The sequence below is a fragment of the Epargyreus clarus genome, unplaced genomic scaffold (genome assembly GCF_041222505.1).
Source record: "Epargyreus clarus isolate Ecla_fem2 unplaced genomic scaffold, WU_Ecla_fem_2.2 ptg000024l, whole genome shotgun sequence".
NCBI classification, from domain to species: Eukaryota; Metazoa; Arthropoda; class Insecta; order Lepidoptera; family Hesperiidae; genus Epargyreus; species Epargyreus clarus.
This window is the reverse complement of record NW_027332231.1, coordinates 5,096,864-5,123,684: the sequence shown is the minus strand read 5'-3', so window position 1 is coordinate 5,123,684 and position 26,821 is coordinate 5,096,864. Positions and strand designations below refer to the sequence as shown.

Here is a 26,821-nt window from a genome sequence, read left to right as displayed (position 1 = left end):
CCAATCATCCTCAAATAAGGTAGGGTTTGTATTTAACGCTGAATATATAGATGAGATTCTACTCCTAAGTCCTATATAATATGTATTTATGCTATAAAAACATTATTACAGCTGTTTTATGTACGAAGTTGCAAATGGCCTTGCGCTAGTGTGTTAAGTTGAAACTGAACTAATGGAGATCTACGAGTACCATAATCGTAAACATTGTAGTTTTTCAAACATAAACATTAATGTTTTTCCTTATTAAGAACATGAAATCTTTTCGGTGTTACTTTAATTTCGTGCCATAGTTTTTCCTTGTTCAGTCAATTTTGATACCAGAAAACTATCAATGAACATAAGTCAAAATAATACTATTTAAAAGGTATGCTCCGCGCCAAACTGCTAGTCCGCTTTGAAGTTGTTGCGAGCAGGTGTAGTCAAACAATTTGCTATGGCGACGCGATTCATTTCTATATTCAGAGCGGACTTGCAGTTTTACGCGGCTTATAACTGTAGAATTCTTTTTATTTTAAACTATCAAATGAAAGTTTTATAAAATACTGGTCGAGTCTAATTCCTAATAACATTTTACGAGCAACAAAAAGATCTCCAGATTGATTCTCCACCTGAAGACCGAGTGTCTTTGTGTGTGTGGCTATCGCGTTGGAACAGCAACGCACACAGCAACACAAGTGTGGGGGCAATATCGACCCAGTGAAACCTTCCGCACGGTTCAAGCACTAAAATGGCACGGGACTGGTTTATTAAAACCGGGATAGAATACTACGGCCAAGCGGGATCAGTTTTATATCCCACTCGTATTAGACTCCATAGAAATGACTGAGACTTTTCCCATACAGTTGTAAATGAGTTTCATTATTTTTCATATTTTGTTTTTTGGATAAAATATATTATGTTTATGTTTGGTGTTTTAAGATATAAAATTTAAGAGCTTGCAGTTGCTGTGGTATATGTTCTTTTAACATAAATAACAATATATATAATGAATAAAATATGTAAGGAAATCGATTTCGTCTGTTTGTGTGCGCAATATTCCAAAATTCTTTCACTTTTTACGCAACTTCATATTTTTATATGTCTGTTTCTATCTCGAGCTTTTGTCGAGCAATATTAGGAAGCAGCAGTGGTTTAGCTGCCATTAAAAATATAAAGAATAACTACGGCTAAGACAATTATAAAATTATAAGATACGAGTAAATAAATAACTGAAATCCTGTCTTCGCTTTCATATTTTCACAGGATACTAAAACCTAAAGCTCTAAGACTTAATATTTTAGCGGTATTTTACTCAAACAAATGTAAAATACGTAGATCCGCGCATTGTTATACTCTAGTGTAAATCTCAAAAAGAAAGTTCATTCTACAAAAGAGGTCGCGATACCTCTTTGTTTATTTTCAGTCGGCACTTGGTTTGGTGAACCGATACTGAAATTTTCAGGGATTTTCATTGGCTATTATTTGTGTATTGACGATTAATGAGTAAGGTTACCTGTTATATTTTGCTTCTTGTTATGTAATAGGATTAGCAAACGAATATGAAGATTATTTGATAATGACTGGCCTGAAGGGGTCATCGCCGCCCGTAGAGATGTAGTAAATAGTAGAGATCTCGAATAGGATTGGAGGCCCTGTCCTGAGTTCGACTGGATATGGGTTGCTATCCCACGAAGATTTGGTTACTAACTTTTAGTGTCTTATCATACTTTTCAAAGCATAACACTATACATAACTACAAAAGATATACGCATACCAAAATAGATCATTGATGCCGCTGCATTCCATTTCTTTCTTTTGTTAATAGCGAAATGGAATTGGTAGCTTCACTTCTAATATTCGCAGAGGCACAAAAATCAACGTCTAAAATAAAAGTTTGTCATATGCAGCCGCAACCGTTCGTCCGTAGACAAGCCATCGATCCATTTCTTTCGCTTTTGTTCATAAAGCCTCCAATTTAGTATTGATGTCGTTTGGTTGGATGTAATTGTGCCCCGACCTTTCCCTTTTCACGTGTGCCTGTTGAAGGTAAGATAAATGTGTGACATTCGCCGTAAACCGTAGGCGGTATTAGGATAAAGGTTAATCATCGCCGTTGATTATATATTACTACTGTATAGCGAACGCCGGTCGCGACAAGGCCATCCGTCCCATTTACTAAAATATAGTTGATTGCATATGTTTGATTTAGGTATCGTCGATTCTTGTTTATTTTTTTTGCATAGCCTACTAAATTTGATGAGAGTCATATTATTTGTAAAACGTTTCATATTTTTCAACGTAAGTGTTTTTACTACACGAAAGGTAGGTATCGTTCAGTTTCAAATAGCACTAAATATACGCTCTTTGTAGTTTTTTGTGTGGCATGACTAGTTATAAGAGGCATTTCAACTTGTCTTCAGAAGCGATGGTTATGTTGGGTGTGAATGGGCAATGACCAGTGCCTATACATCAAGTGAATTAAAACCATTTACTTCTTCTGTGTGTGAAAATCATAGGTCAAATAGGTCAACACGGCAGCCCGTATATTTTTTTCAAGTCAATTTTTCGTCATATTTTAATCGACGCCAATTTCAATTTGACCATCTTGAAGATAACATCGATTAATTACTCCGAGAGGATGTACTTTATGTCTAACTTTATTTAAACAGTTTCTCAAAACAGCTGCATGTATATTAATACTCTGCCAATATTTACGACAAGCATCATTTGCCTCTACCCTACGTCGGTCGGAAGTTTGTGATTACTTGTGTACCAGTACACGTACTATGCTAAAATAATTTATAACTTGATATCCATTTAGCACATGTGTACCAGATTATTTATATGTGTGTGGGTAGTGTTGCCGAGTATACGGCATGTTTCATTAAATATTACAACTTTATCCTTCGCTCTAGACTACGTCCGATGCTTTCCGGAATATTAACGTTTCGATAAACCGTTTCTGCCTTGTTATTTATTTTCTTTGATGTTCATTCCTTTGAAAACAACCGATGTGAATGCATTCCATCATACCTTCGTAGTTGAATCAATCGAATGTGAAATTGATTTTTTTAAATTAAAATTGCAACGTTGATAATGATCTTCATCCGTTTCAAGGCATACGTTTTTACCTTCAAGGTTTATTGGATAGCTACTGACAAGCTTTAGCGTCATCAGGTAAAAAAGTCCTGAAATTTTCAATAACTATAAATAAACGTCAAATTTCGACCACTAAGTCATCCAAAAGATATGTGCTAATTTATTAAATCAATAATTATATAAAAACAAAACAAGTTACTCTGTAAGATATACACAATATATACAATATATCGTTTAAAATTTTTTGATGTAACAAAATATTAATTTGCTTCCATCTAGTTTTCATACTATTACTTTTTTATCAATAGTACTTGTTCTTATTTGAATCGAAGATTTATCAGAACAAGTTTCTTTAGACAATTATTTTTTGTGCCCAATTTCATAGCCATATTTAGTAAGCGTAAGGCATACAAATTCATGATATCCCGAAGGAATAAAATAATTAAGTCGACCTGAATACTAAGTTTTTTAAAAAAGAAATAGAATTAGAGCAAACAAAATTAAATATTTGCATAACAATGGGATTAGCGCTATCTCGTGATCCAGCTAACGGAACTGACGTGAAAAACACGTTTATTATTAATTCTCATGACATGCCTAGTTTTTCAGTCCAAGCTATGGTGAAACTGAGTACAAATAGGTATATGTGCCTTTCTTGAATGATATTCGAAAAAACCGGCTGGAATTCCACCACAAATTTCCGAGAAGCTTGAAATACCTTATATAATATGACGCTACGTTTTTCTAAGAAATTTCCATTTCATCCACTTAAGTTTGCTCCACAGGAGTTGTCATTTTCATTCAAACGAAAACCGATTTAGCAGACCTCTTCAAAAGTTAATCGTTCATCAATCCAATTTGCCTTGTTTACCTATAAGTCATAAATAATTATATCCCGTATAAAAATATAAAATCAAGTTGAATACTTTAAACTAAAAACTTAAAGAGATAGAATAAACAAAATGTCTCGCCCTGGGAAGTAATATTTGCGTAACAATGGGATTAAGCGTTCTTCTGCCCTATCTGACATGAAAAACACGTTTGCTTCTTATGACGTCACTCGAGAGCGTGGCCAGTGAAACATGGTTTGGAAGACTGAACACACAAAGGAATTCCCTCTTTGTAAAATATTTCAAGAAAAGACTGAATTCTTATATTTCCTAGTATATTTCAATTTCGACATAATGTCTGACGACAATTTCGACAAAGTCTGATTCATAATTAGGTGTCCAAAATGTAAACAAACAAATGTCACTGTCAAAATTAACAAGAAACAAAAACTTTAACAAACTCAACAAAAAACGAAAACTTTACAATTATCCACAATTTAACAAACGCGCTATGAAAAAGATAATACATTCGAGTTCAATTACAATCACGAATAACATCAGCTACGAAACTTAAAAATGACGGCACAAGAAATGTTCTAGGTTCCGGTTGTGTTACCATTATCACATTTTAATTTTCTACCATAAACCTTGTTTTTTATTATTATTACTGTATGGAACGAAATTGAGTTAATATAAATATTAGAAAATGTGAATTGATCTTATTTTTTTTTAGATTATTATTTTATTATTGTTGTATTAATTTGATATTGTCAATAATAAGAAACTACCATTTGAAACATATTTTCTTGATAGGTCAACACCTTTGTTTACATTTTGGACACCTAATTATGAATCAGACTATACATACTACACTATATTATAGATCTATTCAAATCTTCATTTGTCTTTGACTCAAAAACATCTGTCAATTTTAAAGCTCATATGCTTATATTTGCACGACACCTACTAAAAGATAAAATCCATTCTTCAATTTTTGTCTGTTTGTATGTACAAGCTAATGGTCTAAAATTCTAAATTAAACTGATTTTGGTTGAACACAAATTAAAAGAGTTTACAAACTACTTTTTATACTGGTAATATGTAGGTCTGCGTAAAAATTCAACAATATGCACGAGCAGGTATTGGGAGCCTCTCGCGGGTTCTCGTATGTAAATAAATGTATTGCTAGGAACGTGACTGATTTATATTCAGTAAGTTCAGACATAACTTTATCCCTACTCTTGCATAGGAAGTAGCTGTCATTTAAGTCTATACCGCAGTTATCACGTTATCGGTAAATTCGAGCTAAGAATATATATCAGTTTACAAGTTTTTTAGGTTAAGCGGCATGCAATCCAGCTGACAATAAGTGTCTCGTGATGTATGCCTCTCCATTATGCCGTTATTAGGCAGATATTGCTTTAGAGATGGTGCTACCAGAGTCAGATCACGAAGTGCTTTAAATAATCTGTCTCTGAACACGGCTAGGATTCTATCCGAGATTGATTATAGACAAACGTGGGTGACAGTAGTCCTTCGCTATCAAGTATGAAGGTGGTAGAAGATTACAGATGTCCATGGGCGGCAGTAGCCACTTGCCATCAGGTGGGCTGTATGTTCGTCTGCTACTCCTATATAAAAAAAAAAGTAAAATGTTGGTTCGCTACTTCTATTGATAAAAAATCGTGAAAAACACTTGAGAAAAATTAGTTAATACTTTCCTTGATCGATAGTATTGAACAAATGTTTCTTTACAAACTCTTATTTACAATGACGTACTATACTCAAATACGTACAACACGTTAGTTGCGAAAGTCGACAGTTTACACATTCGAACCGTTCGCGTGTCGACTGAAAAATGTACCCGATAGAGATCGTGCCGTCGCGCTGACGTCACCGCGCACATACGTCACTCGTTATGAAATCAGTATGGGGATTATTAAAATTTACCTACATATCACAATATTAATACGCGAATCGTAATGATATGGGATTGTAATCGCGTAATTAAGCAGGCACTCGGCTCGTTCGTTGCCAAGAGTTTACGGCCGGGTACAAAATAGCTGGTTTATTACCGACGTTATTGGTGGTATGCCACTGTGGTTTATGCCTGTTTTGAAACTAATTTTGGCTATAAGAAAGTAAAGCTATTAAATAATTCGGGTATAAGTAAAAAAACACTGCATTTTCATTTGTCTATTATTAGTACCTATAGTTTTACATTATAACTAGGTGACCAGGCAAACGTTGTGTTGCCATATAAATAAAAAAATGTTAAGGGTGAACAACCCTTATCACTTAGGGGTATGAAAAATACATAGTAGCCGATTCTCAGACCTACTGAATATGCATATATACAATTTGTGTGACACGAGAATTTTATATATAAGATTACCTATAAAATTTCTTTATAGTGGGTACTTATAAATTTCGCTAAAACATATACATAGCGGTCCCACGCATATTTCAATTTAAGAGTTTATATATTCCAGTTTAAGGATGATATATTTATACGAGGCGTTCCAACTTAGTGCTCAGGGGACACCTACCTCTGTGATTGATCTCGCGACTCCTTTCCAATTTGGGGTACGGCATAGATGTCCCTGGGAAGCAATAAACATTTAACATAAGGTATTATTACGTTAAATTAAAACTAATTTACTGAACTAGGTTAGCTAATTATATAATTCATTAGTGTGTTCAATATTGTAGCTAATTTATCCTGTTGTTTAAAAGTTAACTTGTGTAGGTGTATTTATGGGGTAGAGTTCAATTCAATTGCAATTTACAAAATTGTATAACCACCGTAGTTCGATCTGGGAGATACCATCATCACGTCTATTTCTAACGTGAAGCAGTTCTTGAGTTTCGGTGGAAGGGTTTGTAAGCCGGCTGACTTACATTTATGAGGCTATCTTAGTTTTCAGGAGTAACAACGCTGTGCTCTACTCCAGGTAGGACTGATCCTTTCTGGGCATAGATTAGTAAAGATACTTCGCCGCCTTGAAATTGAATGAAGCCACAAAAGGCTGATTTCTGAGTTATTTTTTTGAATTCTTGACGAATAAAAAACATTTTTAGAGAAAATTTACGAATAAATAACTACTACTGCGTAATTTACATAATAAATAAATATTTCAAATATTTTAGGGACATTTTAGCACGGAGACGTGGCAAAACTTTTTTACGTAACTATTTCAATTCTCAAATACTGGTTACATTTTCTTGTTAGGTGTGAGTAAACTTTACTAATATATGTTTCTGGGGATGATTCCAAATGTCCACGGCCGGCAAGCGGCTACTATCAAATGAACTGCATGCTCGTCAGCTACTTTTGCAATATGTATATGAAAAAAAAACTTCAGAGCCAGAGGTCACATCACACATTCAGAGGTCGAGCTCTCTCGTTATCATATAAATGGAGCCACGATCCTCGCTTATGTTATGAAACTCGAAGAATGAGCCATCAATTCAGTGTTAATCGTTAGTAGAAACGTCAGCTATTGTTTGAAAATCACAGGAATTCCCATACAAATACTTCCACGTCTAAACTAGTAATTGATAGCCAGCTCAAAGTTACATGTGCGGTAAATGCTGAATTTATGGCGCCGTTTCATTTTTTAATGCCCACTCGACATTATCTTTGGAGGAAAGTATAATGATTTGCGTAACTCTTATTTAAAACGGTTGAACGGTGCACTTACTTTCAGATAATACCCATATCATGTAGAATACCAATAACTTTCGTATAACACTAGCAACAGTACATTCAACTGTAATTATGGTAGCAATAGACCGGACACGGGGAGAAAAGAGCGTTTTTAAATCAAATAGTTATTCTTCGTCTACTTCTTCTTTCTCAACCGTTCGCCACCCACTGCTGAATGTAGGTCTCTTCTAATGCACGCCACTTTTTTCGATTTTGGGCTTGAGTTGTCCAAGCTTTACCCGCTTCTTTTGCTATGTCGTCCGTCCAGCTCACGGGCGTCGCCCCACATTTCTGTGTCCTGTCCTAGGCCTCCACTCCATAACTCTTCTTCCCCATCTTTCTTTTTAGTCATCATTAGTAATAAGTACCAATTAGTAATAAGTTCTCAACAATATATTTCATTTCTTGGGCAACAGCATTTTTTTTGATTTCGTTCTTTTCTTTCTTTCGGATTTTTCTTCCACTATCAATTTTCATTTTGTAAAATAAGATTGTGCAAATATCCACCGTCGTCGTCGTCGTCGCCGTCCCCTTTCGTATGTACTCTTAAACAAATCAATAGTCAATCACGACTACACAAGTTATATATTTCATTTCTTGGGCAACAGCATTTTTTTGATTTCGTTTTACAGATTTTCACAAGATTCAGATTCAAAACTTATGAACATAAAATAAAATTACCTATAAGTACAGTTCAGTTTCGTTCAGAAGAACATTACAGCAGCACAATAGAAAATTCTCCGAGGCGTAATTAAATTCGCTACGCATTTTTGTAACAACAAAAAAATGTCACGAGAATTGTCAATGTTTAATCTGGCATTAAATAGCCTTTAGTCTCGGTCAATTAACTGTAAATAAATCCAATTACTTCACTAAGTAAATGATACTAATACGTAGTAATCGATACCGCCTGGCTTGAATCTCGGTGACTCAGTGATATCTACAAAGATAGATATCGATGGTAGGGTTGGGCAAATTGTGGCAAGATAAAAAATCTGCCATCTTACTATTTCGTCGACAAGTATCAGATATACAAATTTTGGAAAACTATTTAGCGTGACGACATTTTTTTTCGCCAATTGAAATTGCTAGAGCAGCACAAAATAAATTTGCAATTGGTTGATGTAAATAAAAAAAATTAAAAAAGATATGTCAAGTAGTACAATTCACACTTGGCCGTTGGCCAAGGAGGTCTATATCCTAAGCTAAACCAATGTTTTTCGGGTAGAAGACCCATGCCTAGCAGTGGAACAATAATGGGTTTATGACAGAGTCTAATTAGTAAACAGTAGATCTCAGGTACAGTAAAGACCCCTGATCTAAGGCATTCCTTGACGCGTGATACCTAATGCTCGCACGCTCCAGTAAAAGAAATGACATTTGAAACCCATCTATCACGATTGAACTGCGTGGGTGGGCCTAAAATTGCAATCTCGACGTTAGGAAATACCTACTGTATATAATATACCAAGATAAAAGCATTAAATGATTCGTTTGAACTTATTATTTAAGGAGAAAATAGTACAGTAGTGTAGTAGTTTTATACAGAAGAAGCAGAGGAATTTAAGTAGAAGTTTCTTAGTTTGAACCTATTACCGTCCTACTGCTGGACACGGGTCTTGTGAGAGAGAGGGGATTTCACACACATTTAAGAACTTTTCTCTAAGAACTTACAGTAGTGTAGGTTTCCTTCACTATTGAAGTTGTCCCATGATATTAGGTACAGATACGCATAGACAATAGAACTCGCTTAACCTTAACTGGATTTTTCTTCCACTATCAATTTTCATTTTGTAAAATAAGATTGTGCAAATATCCACCGTTTTCCTTCTGCCGTCCCCTTTCGTACGTACTCTTAAACAAATCAATAGTCAATCACGACTACACAAGTTATAGCTGCTAATAAAACGGCATATAGCATTAAACGACTGATACGCCTTTAGTAATTCGAAGAAGCTTGTAAACAATAATCGACAAGCTTTTCAATTACGGACTTTAATTACTTTTATTTTAACATAACGAGATAAAAACCGTCTAGAAATGTACGAAACATTGCATGCGTCATCTGACTTCCCGCGTCAATCTCGTGACTAGCTTGTCACTATGGCGAGATAATGTATAAATTATAAATTGCTGCTGCTGCTCGTATGATTTTTTGTTGTTGGATGAAATAACACAGGAAGTAATAAGGATGCAACGATATATCGAAACTCCAATAGTGTGATACAGTAAAGATCGAAACTTTTATCGATGTAGAGACAGTTATAGTTATACAGACGATACGATATTATCATGTTGAAAAAACAAAATTTTAAGATGGATAGATATTTTTTTTATACTAACATGATCTAAGGTATAGTAATTGAACTTTGTCGGCTCAGAATAATACTTGAATATTATATGGATTATTGATAATATTGCGAGAAACTTTCTATATTACCGCTCATCATTATTTTTGAGCCTTCGATATAAATATCGATATCTTAAAAAACGTTTGCATCCCTAACAGGAAGCTATAATTACAATAGGAACAATGAGATAATTTTTGTAATGTTCACTGAGTGACGTGCAGATAAAGAACACACGCCAAATGGCAATACATTATGACACGGTTTCCGTTTGTGTATTTTACTTAGGTTTCTAAAGAGATTTTTCGTTCGGCATAGCTATTTTTATTTTTGGAACTTCTCTGGGATATTATACTGTGCGATCCTTTCCATTCGATTTTAAATGTATACTCTTGATTACGATTATTACGTGTGACGTTATAATGTTATCTCATAAATAATCAATCGATACTAGTATCAGGAATTATCTCCTTACTACAATGTTACAAACTTACAAATTGTATTTTACAATTGTTGTATTGTATAGCAACTCTGAGAGCATATCCTTGCCCAGCAGGAAAGCTGAAAGAGAACGGCTTACGGCACTAAAATAGCTTTTTTACAAAATCCAGATTGATTTCTTTACACTTAAAATTTCCATAAAATAACATTGGTAACAATTTTGTCTACGTCATATTTTGTAATTCGTGTAATAGGAACATACTTTATATTCTGTAAAAACAAACATGAATTCGTTATTAGCTTAATTCATTCTAAGAATAGTCTGTGCAGCACATGTGCCATCAGTCTATCCCATATTTGATTAATTGTTTAGTAGAGCGATTCCAAGTAGTGTATACGTAACTATGTTTGTTTCTATTAAAAACTTGCAGCAAACCTAACATTCTCAAGGTATTGGTTTTAAACTAGGTCAGATCTAGTCTCCTTCTAACTCTGTTATACACAATCTACAATGTTATAGATTTTACTTCACCTCGTTGGAAATTATATCTTATCTAGGTAAATATGTCTATGTTTCGTCAAGATTACTTTTTCTTAAAATAATTAGGTAATATTTACTTGAGTCATAATTAGGGGGTGAAAGACTAAATTTTTAAATGGCTAAATAAAAAGGCTAAAAGAGAGGAGTTGTATATATCTATAAGCTTCTGTTGCTAAAGTATCATTGAAGATCTTATTTATTTTTGCTGTAGCAGCAAACTGCTGTTTCGTTTCATGTCATTGCAATTTGACAGTAAACAGTAGTACATGAGACGATTACATATTTTATTACAAATAGTTTTTTCCTGAACTGAAGTCTGTATCTTTACAGCTTTAATTGGTAGCAGTCACATAAAATTAAATACGTTTCCAATAAACTTTTTTAGTTACGATTATCGTAAAAATTTAACTAAATAACTTAAAATTGGTATAATGTATAGAACATCTAGCTACATAAACGGGAATCAGAGATATGGCGATCAAAGCATTTTTTCAATATCGATTTTGTGCAATTTGAACGCGACAAAACCATTCTACTAAACTATCAATAAATGGAAACGTTAATTAAACGGCATAAAATAAAACAGCGTAATAAGTCCCGGGCGGCGCTGTAATCCGCCATGTTTTATAGGATTTGATTGAGTTCAAACAATCGTTCGTTTCCTCGCCGTATTGATACTAATGAATGCGCGGCCGACGCAGCTGACGCTGGTGCACGGAAACCAATTAGCTAGCCAATTACCGTGCTAAGAGTGTAGAACGTTTGTAAACGATAGCCGTAAATTACTAACGCAAGCCTTTATACTAATTCTCAATACAGCGAATTAGTTAATAGGCACAGGCGAACCGAAAGTAGCATTGATTGGTGATGTTTTAATAAATGACCAGTTAAATAGAAAGATAGATAGAAATAGATTATAAAGATGTGTGTTATTATTATAAATCTGTATTATGATACAATTATTACGTCTGTTACATAAATGTTTTTTGGACACCACAAATTTAGTTAAGAAAATATGGCGGCAAATGTGTAAACAAAACTTTCCATCATATCTGCTGTCAACTTTGGACAGGACTTTAAGGCTTTCTTAGTAATCAAACAAAGTATAAACAAACAACAAACAAATGTAAAAGCTAAGTTCTTAGCTGATTTAAAACTAAACAGTATGAAGTTCTCGAACCAAGTTTCACTCCACATATGTTTGAAGTAATTTACTTCTATACTGAAACGAGCCGTGGTAACTTTGATCTCAACGAAACTATATTCTCTCAAATAGGACTCTTGTCTTATTTGGGAAAGGTCACACATTAGATAATTATCGAATGAAATATCTGGTGAATCTAATGATATTTAAACACTCGGTTTAAAGGTTATTAATATTAAACTCTTCGTAGACTTCTGTGTGTATATTAATACCGTTAGATTATGAAAATATACCTGATGAAGCAAATTCCTTCTAACTTGTTCGTCATCAACAGCAATGCATGTGTGCCTCATAGAATATCTGTCATATTGCCATGGGTGTAGCTATAGCTTTGTTAAGTAGTTGATTGGCGCAAACACAGGTAATGGCGAAAAGAAATATAATTTTCTTTAATGAATATTAAAAAAACTATTTAGTAAACCACAAATCAACCATCGCCTCTAAATTGTTCCGACGCGCGACGCCCCAATTTCCTTTGGACCCTTCATCGCCTCCCTGTCAGCCTCTACCGTCCACAAGTGGGCATTATCGCCTACTTAGCCAAATTGATTTAGGAACTTGGTGTGGTAAGGAAGACTTACTTTTCCGCAGTGTTGTAGCTTATTCCTAAGGAGTAGCGGCGCAACTGGTGCCGACCTCAAGTAGGAAACTAATTTTATCTGGGGTTGATTACATATGTCCACGGGCGGCAGTAGCCACTTACCATCAGGTGGACTGCATGCTCACCTGCAATTATAGAAGTAGCAGATTATAAAAAAATACGAGAAGCACTAGGTAATAAAAAATATAGTTTAAAAACTAAAAATTCGTTAATCCTGATTCCTGACGATCCCGATGATGAGAATGGGACACAATTATTAAAATCGTGTATTGTCATCGGTTCTTGATAATTGTTCAAAATTTTAATTTAATCGCACCGTTCAAAGTAGGTAAAAATCGAGTTCAAAGATTCCGTTACATACATACATATATACATACATACGTACATACATACATATATACAGGACAAGCTAATAAAAGCGTGGTAAAAACAAAATCTCACCATCATATCACCCCCAGGTGGTGCACACGTACGAGGGCTCCGGTTCGTTCGGCGAGCTCGCGCTGATGTACAACATGCCGCGCGCGGCGTCCGTGCGCGCTCAGTCTCCGGGCGCGCTCTGGGCGATGGACCGGCACACCTTCCGCCGCATCCTGCTCAAGAGCGCGTTCAAGAAGCGCAAGCTGTACGAGGAGCTGCTCGACAAGGTGCCCATGCTGAAGGCGCTCCAGGTATGTGGATTATTGTGTGATGTGTAATGTTTTGCAGGTGTCGACGTTTTGTGGATGTGAGCTACGTTTTACGGGGATTGCCCGGTTTTATGGCACGTCTGTACCATCGAGCCTAGAGGAATTTAAGTGTAATCTTCAACCAGACAGACATCTAAATAATAACTTGCATTTTTGTTATGGGTCTGAATTTCTGAGTCTATGGTACCGATGAAATAATGGGTACCACAAAAGATTGAGATGATGATGATTGATGCGAGACTGAGTTTCTCGTCAATTCACATCCTAAACATTATCAGCATCTATCTTCAGGGTGTATCAAATCCTCAGGAAAAGATATAAATTGTCTATGGCTTCTAAGACATGTGTAGAAAATGTAATGTTTCACAAGAAAAGAGATAGGGTCCGATGATATCTTTTGATCAACATTCAGCACTAAGTCTGTCCTAAAGAGGTTTTGTGAGAGTCATCACTCTTTGTTGAGTATATTGGTAACTAAAATAAAGTTGATTACTTAGGATATCACATGCGATGTAGCTTACACTAAGTGCATTTCTGCTTTCAAAACTTCCATTGTAAAAATAGGTTATCAATTTATATACCTAGGGAGCCGCAGTGCCCCATTCATCTTAAGTTTGAAGCTTTTAAGTTTGCGAAATATGCAGAAATTTTGTATATAGTGGTCCTACATACTTGTGAAAGTTAATAGTTAGTTTTGCAAACTTGTCTTTCGTTCCATTCCTTTAAACGTAATTTTGCAAAATATTATATTTATACAAATAGGCCAAGACAAAACAGCTAAAGACTATTTTTATTCTTGATTCGCAACAGATTTTTTTTCTTAGGTAACAAAAATTTTGATTTGAATTTTGACCACTGGCCAACTTGTATTAATTAAAGTTTAAAAATACCAAACGGGTACATGATGTCCATCCTATTCTCAAAACTATAATTATTTATTTACTATGAACAGTCAATTATCAAATTGCTTCACTGAAACAGATCAAGAACGGATCCAAACTATTTCAGTTAATCATACAACGTTAAAGTAACTTTATATTACATAACTTAGTTGTGTCAGGCGACCTACATAGATGCTAAAACGAAACCTTTACGCCCGTATACAGATAGTTCCAAGAGGGAGCCTAATGACGTTACCTCGCGTCCTAGCTAACGTTAAGTATGAAATGTGTATGCGGTGGATATTTTGATATTGATGTCGATACTCTGAGCTTGATGATTATAAGTTATAAAATTTAATTAATTAATTAAAATAATCCTACTTTAAAAATCTCATTAGTTCAGATTATCAATTAATTAATTTGAAGGTGGTAGAACCCTTTGTGGTTCGACTCCAGCGGCACCACCGCCACATCTATTTCTACCTAATAACAGCAGTGTTAGGCGCTGCTGTGTTCCGGTTTGAAGGGTGTAGTAAGGGAGACAGACTTTTCCGAGGCGTTCCAGCTTAGTCCTCAGGGGTAGCGGCGCATCTGTGGCCTACCTCAGGTGGGAATATCTAATCCTGTTTGGGGTTGATTACAGATGTCCATGGGCGGCAGTAGCCACTTACCATCAGGTGAAATGTATGCTCGTCTGCTACTCCTATATTATAAAAAAGTCTGTCTGTCTGTACAGGATAATCTTGGTAAAAAGGCCGATTTTTAATTGATGCTTTACACGTTTTTCTTCAGGTATAAGCTACTTGTGAACCCCAACGTAAAAAGACGGTTATTATATGTTTGAACCCTTTATATCTGTGTATCTTTAGCACTGTAGCTCTTAAACGAGTTTATCAATTTTATTATATAGTTCGCTCCTAGAGGGAGTCGAATGACGTTATCTCATGTCCTAGCTAACGTTAAGTAGGAAATGTGTATGCGGTGGATATTTTGATATTGATGTCGATACTCTGAGCTTGTGGTTGACGCTGATAACTGTATTACGAATACGTGCCTCATGTACTGCACGCGGAATAATCGCTTTAAGAAAATACGCCGTGACGTTATACAATCTGTATAGGCTATTAGAAGTTAGAACATTTAAATGACTTAAAGAATACTTTTGAATAAGATTAAAGAGCCTAGATTTTAATTACCTTATTAATTTATTAGTCCTTGAACAGGTAAACGATTCGACTTTCTGTCTGTCTATCTGTACATGAAAATCTTGATTTTTTATGCTTTTTTTATACATATTGTTCTACACATAAAAATATTTTTGAAACCCTGACGTAAATAGACGGTTGTTATATGTAGGAACCCTATATTATATCTGTGCATCTCTGGCACCGTACCATTTTCACGAGTTGACCAATTTGAATGCAGTGTTCCTTTAATTTTACAGCTTTTTCATTACTTTAATTCTTAGCTCAACTTTATAGAGCAACTTTATCCGGACACCGTCCTCTGTAGAGTGCCAAACTCCTCGATAACTTACGCCAGATATTTCATGTTTAGAGTTTGAAGTAGAATCGATTTCTCGATGACAAAAGACTAAACTTATCTTAATAATACATCTCGATGGTATTGATATAATGATATTATTATATTGTTGGTGATATGAAACTTAAACCATATGAAATGGACTAACAATTTCGACTACAGTTTTAAATAAATTCAGAGTTTAAAATGTACAGTTTGGACACTGAACTCAATTAATTTAAACGTATTTTTAAATTTAACTCTGAAAATATTTATTGCGAAACTTTGAGTTTAAAACTAGGTTTAATTATAATTAATTTATGTGAATCTCAGCTACACAAAGCTGTATAAAATTAATAATTTTGTAATTAAAAATATATTCGACAGCATTATCCTCTAACTTGACTCTTAGCAACAATATAGCAGGAAGTAATGCTTCACCAAAATCTCGATTAAAGTGGCAATTGTTTTCTAAAATATAGTAATGTTTAATGTGAATTGTGTTAGGTGCCCACGTCATCAATTTCACACAATTTATTCTGAATTATATCTTATTGTAATAAAATTATCCCACAAACGTTTAATTTCGACACACTCTTTTCGAATCTTATATGGAATTGAAATTTTGCGGCGCTAAATGACGTCAGTACTTTTAATTACCCGTATAGCCTATACTCTAATACCTACTTATGTATTTTAAACTACTTTTAAATTCCACGTTTATGTATGTAATACTAGGTATAATTATCGCCAAACTGCTAGTCCGCTCTGAAGTTGCGCTACAATTTAGTATGGCGACGCGATTCATTTCTAAATTCAGAGCGGACTAGCAGTTTTACGTGGACTATACTTAAGTACATTTCCTTTTTTACTATTTAAATTATTTAAGGAAGTTCTATCGATAATCTTTTCTTTATATTAAAATAATTGTAGAGTCTAGAATATTTTAAATATAATTGCAGATCCAATAATTGTAAATTGCGGTGTATTTTATGATTGCTCCCAAAAATGTTTCAACTAACTATACAACAGAATGCATCCCTTCGGAACACACAAGAGCTCCAATTAAACATTGATGAGCTTAGCAATATGATTGCGCCGCCATTAGATAAAATAGTAAAAGATTGGCACAAGGGAATCAATGAAAAAAGAAATCGCTACTGATACTACACTTTTTTGGAGAAGAAAATACTTTATGATGTTCATAGTTAGTTTTGCATATGTAAATAAATAAAAACGTGTCAAGTAACATTTCGCATGCACGCAAGATCTTTTAAAATGTTTAAAAGAAAATGTGCACATGCAAAATCATAGCTCATTGAAACTGTGAATTATGGAGATACATACATGCTTACAATGATGCGGTACATAAATTAATTTTGCATATTAATTTGCATATGTATCGCCGTTGACCGCAACTTGGTATTATATGACGTCAAATGTAGCGCTGTATTTTTAGCAATCGTGAAACGTATTTTTGTTATGGTTTTGTTGTAAACTTGCAATGGAAATTTATAATTCGTGTTTTTATTTAGTCGGTTATCTTAAGTTTTACTGAAGGTTACAACTATATGAGAATGTAAAAAATGTAATTCTTCGTCTTTATTAGAATGATCTTCTCAAGAAGCACGTTTAATATAAACTTATTTACCGTTACTTGAGAATTATGATAAAAACAAAAACCTAACTGCTTAAAAATGTAGCCTATGTCACTCCCACAGTTAAGACGAATCCAACGACATTTCATATGTTAAAATGCCAGGGTATGCCAAAAAATTAGACATACATATTTGAAATTCTCTCAGCAGTTATTAAAAAGTAAGCCAGTTATTTCATTTAATTTTACAAAATATTGAGGTGTAAAATTCTGTGTGTAATAATAAAGTACGAAGATAGGATACTGTTGTATGTTTCACAATGTTGTTATAATAAGCTGATACGCTCTCAGCATCCGGAAGCCGCAACGCTTTACACACATGACCGGCTTTTTAGCTGCCCACTCTTCCGAGAGTATTGCACGACCAACTTTGAACCACGGTTAACATCGATCGATACGCATTAGCAAATAGTGCGGTGCACTTCAACTATAGTTAGTATAACGGTTACGTGTATAGTACGTACGGTTCGTGATTCAAACAACATTCGACCAGCAAATTGTGTGAATTATTGAATAGCACGTACTCGGATGCGATGTGAATGTAGGTTTAGTTAGATGTATTAGGTGGACTGGATTCAAACAATTTGTTGATTCTATATTAATTATTAAGCTATGTACGTGTCTATTAATGTTTCGTCCGTGAATGCATTAGCAAATATGAATATGAATAAGTAATAGCTGTATTAAGCCGTATAGTAATTGAGCGAACAGGATCAAGTTTCGTGAATTATTGATGATATTCGTACCTACATGGACAAAATATTGCATTATAGATTTTTGTGGTTTCTGGCATTCCTAAAATACATATGAAGTATGTTTTCCTTTAACATACCCACCTACATACCTTGAATATTTTATTATAAGGTTTATATTCAACCGTACTTTCCTTTTCCTATGTAGGCATATTTAAGGAACAAATTTGGTGAACAGTTGTATAACGCCGATGGACGACCATATAGACCAGATACGATATTTTGGTATAGTTTTAACTCCAATGGGCAAAACCTAAAGATAACATTTTATTTCTGATGATTTTCTGTCCATACAAACAAACATACAATATCTTCATGTCTTTATACTTTTTCGCTGCATACAAATTTGAGGAACAAACAGTGTGAATTGTAGTTTAGCACGTTCACGATAACTTTAACATTCTGTTACAAGCGTTACGTCAATGTATTCGCAAGGACGAGCTTGAGTGAAAAGTAAATGTTAACTTTTCTTTCAAAGAAAATGTTTTTAAAGACTTTTATCATTAATTTTCATCGTCGCCCTTATTTCCCTTAGTATCCCAGACGCTAGCGTTGAATTTTTAAGTGTTAACTTTTTTAACTAAATTAGCTACTGCGTTTACTTTTCGTTGACAAATCCTTACTATATCAGCAATGGGGGTGGGACCGGGTGGGTTAAACTGGGTTACCGGACTGGTCAACAGAGTCCAGCGTTGAAAAAAGTTAGGTGTCGCCCAATTCACTCTTAGAAAGCATTATATAAATGATTTAAAAAAAATACGCGATGTAACGGAACCTCTATGGGTGGTGGATATTATCTCTTTTGATGTGTCACTGCTGGATATCGTTTAGTGAGCTCATAAGTAGACATCGGCCCATTTTACATTGCAATTATACGTGCTATTTGGCCCTCAGATCTTATCTAAAGCTTCTGCGAAATCTATCTCCATAGAAAATGAAGGCCAAAGTAATGAAATATTCTAGAATTGCGTCACCGACCTTCATATTTATTGTGTATTCGTCCTTTATAATTTCATGGTACATAGTTATAAGCATGTGCCATGTATTGCGAACGTGCGAATCGTGGAATATGTTTTATTTGAAACGAACACCACAATCCACCGCCTACGTGCACGGGAATGCACGGGTCTCCATTTTCACAATGGAAAAAATATGTTTGAACAATATGTTTAACAAGCTATCCACGGTATACAATAGGAATTTCTATTTTTGCGCAGAACTTCCTACTATACTATAGCTAAACTATACTAGCCCATGGGCTTCCATGTAAATTATCAATATCAGACAATAATTTCCAGTCCACTTTAGAAGTAGAGTTAGAAATACATAATATTTATAAGAATTAAGTATTTTTTTAATAAATACGACATGTCGGTTTTCAGCATTAATTTAGGTAAAGAAAAAACATTTATTTTAATTATAGGCTTATCACATATATGTACAGTAGCCTCAAACATCTTTACACCTTTATATAAGCAACGTAACGTTTGTTTATATACTAGGAACGTGCGAATCGCTGGATAGGCTTTATTTGAAACTATTTCCAGAGCTATGGGGTTCTTCAAAAGCGCTAAAAGTACCCTTCAAGGCTTCGAGCCCCCAAGATTAGCTCGTACACTCGTATAAACTCACGTCCTACCTATTCTATCGTTTGTGTATCGTACCTATGTAGCTGTAGATATAATCTAGCCACTAATCTCGCTACAGCTATGTTATCGGTGAACGCATTGCGTAATACACGTAGATTGTAAGTTTTAAAGGACGTCATCAAGTGAATTCCAAATTTGTTCTGAATTTGTTTTAGACAACAAATTGCGAACGTCCACTAATATTTGGGACAATGTGGGGCAGTCAGTTCCAGGCTTCTCCCAGTTTTGGGTAAATTCCGTTTCCAGCAATGGGTCATAAAAAGGAATAATCCAACAGATTTGTTCGTGACAAATGTAGTTGTCACAAGTCTTAGTTTGTGTAAAGTGCTGGAACTTCATTGTTAGAGAAACAAAGACTTACTTAATTCTTCCTTAAGGCAACACACAACCGAATGTTTTACACATAAAACAAAACTGATTACAAGGAAGATGTCTTAACTCTTATGAATTATTTTATCGGACTCTAGTGCAACAGTACACACTAAATATCAGTGCGTCAGTAATTTAATTTTATAACATTAAAAAATGCCTTTGGGTGACCATTGCTCCCTCTAGCTAATACCAAGCTTACACAAAAATATTTTTCATAAAAAGTTGCAACAAACTCGAAAAACTCAAATGACGCATTCCTCTGTTGCGGTTTTGTCGAACGAGCTTTCCTTTTTAATCGACTTAAAAAGTACTTTGGAGAATACACAAAGAATACAGAACTGTTGCCGTGATCTGTAAAATTATAATGAGCTCCGGGCGAGATCCGTCCGGCTCTGTATTGTTTTCCCGATAGCAAACTCGCAATAATTGGCGTGAACGACTTCACTGACTAAGCCGTATTATACTCGGATATGCCATTGCAATCGCATCATTTTGTTTTACTTTTGAACATTAAATGTATACTGAAATTTGATAAAACCCCTTTGTGGTTCGACTTCGGCACCACCACCGCCACACCTATTTCTACCTAATAACAGCAGTGTTAGGCGCTGCTGTGTTCCGGTTTGAAGGGTGTGGTAAGGGAGACATACTTTTCCGAGGCGTTCCAGCTTAGTCCTCAGGTAGAAGTATCTAATCCTATCTGGGGTTGATTACAAATGTCCATGGGCGGTAGTAGCCACTTACCATCAGGTGGACTGCATGCTCGTCTGCTACTCTTATATTATAAAAAAAAATATCTCCGGTGGCACTGCCACACCTATTTCTGCCTTATAACAGCCGTACCATCAAGCGCTGCAAATTCGTATTTGAATAATGTGGTAAGGGAAAAACGAGGTTAATAGTACGCAGGACCTATTTCTGATCTTTGGTGTTCATTATTTGCGGTTAATTACATATCTCTGGGCGGCAGTGATCATTTACCACTTAGACTCCTACATACTCATTTACTAGTACTACCTAATCCCTATCTGTTACTAGTACTACTGCCTACTGCTAGTCCTGCGCACTATATTGTAATACCTTATATGTTTCTATGACACCGTTGTTAACTAATACACGAAGTTATACCACTGAGCTCCCACAAACTAAAGACTTTATCGAGCCATAGTTTAGTCGAACCTATAATCAGTATGAGAATCGGTCGATAGCGAATCATTGCAACGTCCGCATACTTCCTCATACTGATTAAACTATCGCCCGATAAAAATTCTCATTTGCGGGGGCTCTAAAAAATATACGAACCGTATGTACAGTTGGTTAGAATCTTTCAAGATCAATATTACACACGGACGCTCCTCTGGCGCTCATTTTTATTTTTACATGAATATTTCGTTAGTTTCGATAAGAACAAATGGAGGCCGGTGTTTTCACACTCACCGAGACTTTTAATATAGGCACTAGGTATATCCAAATATGCTATAGGCAGAATCCGATGCTATGTAATAAAAAACACACAGAGTCAAAGTCGATATACATTTCGAGAACTAAACTCTTCTCGTAATATATTTATGTATTAATGGTTCTATATCAAAAGCAAATATTTCGTATTTGAGAACATCAAATGTTTTGTACTTATTTCTAATGACAGATTTTTAATATTTTACTTGACTTTTCACAACTGTATTTGCACAGTTGCATATATTCAAAAATCTTGGGTATTCATATCAGATTTATTATAATTCACAACCTTCCAAGCAAAGAGCCGTTAAGGTCTACCACCAGTTACAAAATGAAATAAACTATTTTCATAGTAGGTATTCACACACCTGCAATCAATATTAACCTTACTAGTCTTACTGATTAAAATTATGAGTACGTCAGCTACTCATAAATATTGGAGAGTTAATAAAAAATATCTAATCTATCAATTTGAAGCTATTTAAGAAGACGAAGCATTAAACCCTAATGAGGTACCTACTTCAGTAAAACAAAAGACTTTAAAAAAGATATATAAATAAAACATCAAACTGGCTGTAAAACTCGATGTCTGTTGTTTTATTGGTGAATTAATCGAACGTTTACCGGCGAGTCAATAAAAAAACAGTTTTACTCGTAAACGGATCAAAGGCTTAAGGAGCAATCTAGTGACGTAACGTGCGGTGTGATACTCGATAAGTTTTATCAGCCGCGTGCCACTAGATGGAACGTCCACGGTGATAAGTATATCGCCTTTTTGACATTTACGAGCGTTGCTTTTTGACATTCGATTATAAGGGTGCCTTTCCACTAGAGATGGGCGAGGCAGCTAAACGGTGTGCGAAGTCTAATTTACGCTACCAAACTAAGTAAGAGTACCAAACCGAGTAAGATGTGCTATGAAAATGCAATAGCTCCACAGATCGGGATTCTTAGCTCGCATCCGGCCATATAAAAATAACATAGCTTAACTACCAGAGCGAAGGTAAGCTAAGCAACACTAAGTCCTATTGGTGAATTTGTTCCATCCATAGCTTACGTATCTCCCACGTCACTGTTCATCACCACATCACGGGTAGGACACCCGTAAGCTGATATCTATGACGCATCGGCATACTACGAACTGGAATCCGATGAAAGAGAACAAGTGCCCAAGTGGCTGTAGGGCCCCACGACTGCTGACATGCTGAAGCTGATTTTTTAAGGTCGTAGAACCCTTTGTGATTCGAATCTGGCGGCAACACCGCTACACCTATTTCTTCATAATAACAGCAGTGATAAGCTGTGCTCTGTTCTGGGTTGAAGGGTGTGGTAAGGGAGACATACTTTTCCGAGGCGTTCCAGCTTAGTCCTCAGAGATAGCGGCCCTTCTGTGGCCGATCCCAGGTAGGGATATCTATCTAAGCTCATCTGCTATCCTATCGCTAGTAGTATTTCGCAGACGTTCTTAGAAAATACGCAAAAAGAGAGAAGTCGTTAAGTCTTGGAAGCAGTTGGAAAGGATTAGACCAATTGATTACCCAATAACTTCGAAACCACAGTAAACAGCCGGTGAAGTATCTTCTTCAATTTACAGGGAAGAAACAATAATAATAATGTAATGGTTTGCAGTCAACCAAGTCAATGACCATCTTGATTTATAGACGTGCGTCGTTGCAGGAACCCGACGTCATCACTTACGTCTTAAAAACAAAATCATCAGTCAAATCGATTCCTTTAATAAAAGCTTGTAAAAACACCTACGTGTTTATCCGAACCAATCAAACATAGAGACGAAGTCTAACAAAATTCTGCCTCCGCAAACCATAGTGATATTTTTAACCTTTCTTATCTGGTTACTAACCTCTACCAAAGATCGACAATGACTGTATTAGTCTATGACTGTAATAGTGATTTTGTCAAATGTCGACCTTTGGTTAGCAAGCAAAAATCTATTGAGATTGGTTATTGATAACGGGCCTATGACGACTAATCCACCGCGTCACTGTGATAGTGACGACTTGACTGCTGAAACCGAGCTGATTGCAAAATGTCGCCGTTATCTAAAGTAAGCCTGTTAATTCTGATTTAAAGGCAAAGATTACCCAACGCTTGATAACGTCAGCTTCTAATATCAAAGGACTTTACAACTGATCAAGAAATTCTCCTATTTTTAAGGTGATATTATACCTAATTCTTCAGTTTCGTTTGCGTAGCAACAAAGCATTTACGAAAATCAAAAAGATATTTAATGTTCCATTTAATCATTTTGATTTATTTACTTTGCTCCTCTAAAATATAAATATGACCCCCAAAAATATGAAGTTAATTCAATTAATTAAAAATATTTTTCCTTACTAGAATTTTCTACGCGCAAACGTACAAAATATAGCGGAAGGCTTCAGTGTTCAAAATAATTACCGGCATTATCACAACAATGTGCCATTGTCTTTATGATTGCTGTAATCTTCATAATGTACCGAATTTTAATCTAGGATATATAGGTAGTTGAAAAATATTTTTGCAGATTATGAAATTTATTGTGACACCAACTTTTCGTCTTTATGATATATTGCATTAAAAATTAAGATTAAGATTAATTTAAGATTTTACTTCCAAATCCACACGTTATGAAAACGTTAATACTTTAGTTAAATTTTATTTCTTGATTCCGTATGGTAATTGGATAAATATATCCAATTACCGTTAAACCGAATACCGTTGGATATACTCAGACCGATGTTCCGATATTCTGCAGCGTGATTTTTCGAACCGATTTTTCTTTCGTTTCCTTGCCTTTAAATTTATTGACTGTTTCGTTAATGCTCTTGTTTTTCCCTATCTTGACCATACAATCTCAAATATATGCCCTGAAAACCTAATGTATAACTTTTATTTCCCCGTTATCTCATATTTTATGGTCTTGAAAGCTTTATTGCCTATTCCCAACTAAAAAGTTAATGATGAACTCACAAAAATCTACTCTCATCCAATATTTCACCGCTTCTGTATAATTCCATCCAACAGGGCAACTGCAATATGTCTGCCAAGAAAATAACATCGTAAACCCTGTTTACAGGGCAATTATCCCTGAATATCCAATACAGCAAAGCTAAAGCTCGGACCACGCCAAATAGTATCGATTAGACGATGCGATTTCAATTATTGATATTGCACATTGAATTGTTTAATTAAATAATGTGTTTGTTTTCTTACATTAATGCAGTTGCAAGTGTCTATTAATGTGTTGATATCATTGTAGAATTTAGACTCTTAGGATAGGAATTGTTTTAGGTACAATTGGCACTACACATACTTGCATAACGCTATGGTTTTAATAATATACAGATGGAATGTTGTGTTATGAATAACCCTAGTAGTTTAGGCTTGTTTCCAACATAATGGTGTCAAGGACAATGCCTATAATCCGTTTAATCCCAGTAGAGTTAGAAGTACTACCTAAAATGGAAGTAACATAATGTTACACATGATTGACTCATAAGGACGTTTTTGGTTTACCACACCCTTCATCAGAATACGGAGCGATGCAAAAGATAGTTACAAACAAGCAAACAACTAAGAGTTATTGTCCGCGTAAAACAGCCAGTCCGCTCTGAATATAGAAATGAATCGCGTCGCCATAGCAAATGTATGACTACACCTGCTCGTAACTACTTCAGACCGGACTAGCAGTTTCGCGCGGACTATACCATCTTTAAAATGTCTTTAATCGCGTATAAAATCTTATAGTAAAGAAGTTTAACCATACCAATATAGTAAATAAGAACCTTAAAGTTGAAGTTGAGCTGTAACTAGATACGGAGCACATGACGGCCGATAGACAGATGGTACGCTTCCAGATGTCGGCCGATACGGTCAAGGGCGTTAAAGTTAAACATGCTACGCACGTTGGCGTCGTTCGAATGTACACCAGTACGAATATTACATTTTTAGGCCAAGAATAAATACAAAATGAAATTCTCGGATTGGATATTTTTTAAAAGATCTCTAAGTTATATTGTTTTTATTTGTGGGTTGTATTCAGGAAGATTCCATAATGTATCATGTGATAGTTTCGTTAAGACAGTCATTTTTTTGATCTATACCAAATCATTGCAATGTGCACACTTGCATACTTTATCATACTGATTAACGGCCTGACCAAATCATCCCCGTATAAAAGTATGTACTTGCGGGAGCCCAAAACAAATAAAGGGTAAAGGAAACAGACAGACAGATCAAACACATATTTACATTATAAAGATTAAACAATATTTCTTGTATATGCCCATTGCCAGTGCGTTTTTATAGGTATGGAGAGTGGCAAAAGTATGTGCGCCCCTTTACAACTGCACTTGTAAAACACACGGTTCTCAAACTTCCCCGGCAATTGATTGATCATTACAAATGCGACAATGACGGGCAGTTGGCATACCGCACCGCCATCCGTCATGCTTCGCTCACGTAACAGATAACCGACAATTGTAGATAAAGTTAAAAATACGCCTTACGCGCATTGGAACATTCCGCGGAGTGCCACTCGCATTTCGTTGTTGTTTTCAATACGATATACTAATGAATGATTAGGAATTTTACCTTTTCCGCTTTATTTTACTTGTCATAAGGTTATTTTTAAAATTGCAATTTCAAATATTTCCTCTCCACATTAATTATTTCGTATGGATAATTTAATATACGACATTGATAAAATTACACAATCTAATTTTGACTTTGATTTTTTGTGTTGTATGGTAAATTCGTGTAAACCTGCTGCTATAATCAACACAAGACGACTTCTCTTTTTGTGACGCATAATGGAGTTTAAATTTACGCATTACGATCAATAGTAAATTAACATCTTTCAAATGTAAGCAGCCACAATTACGATAATTGGTTGTAATATGCAAAACATATTTCGTTACAACAAAAATAAACTTGGTCGTTCGAATTCTAGTTAGGTTTTAGTGTCATTATACGTGTTAATTACTTCGTTAGCCGAGTAACTAACAAGCCTTATGCTGAAAGTAGACAAAAGTTAACTATATGTAGCGTTAATGAGTCTAGCCTAATAAACCTATGTCAACAGTAGCGTC

The 26,821-nt window shown here is 35.1% G+C and overlaps 1 protein-coding gene across 1 annotated transcript in view; it reads left to right on the top strand.

Moving 5' to 3' along the window:
• The window catches only part of Pka-R2 (cAMP-dependent protein kinase type II regulatory subunit), a 42,989-nt gene that overhangs the window by 9,289 nt on the left and 6,879 nt on the right, over positions 1–26,821 (top strand). The window contains exon 4 of the mRNA XM_073086840.1: positions 13,211–13,423. Within this exon, the coding sequence (XP_072942941.1) occupies positions 13,211–13,423 (213 nt within the window). The remainder of the gene's footprint in view (positions 1–13,210; positions 13,424–26,821) is intronic.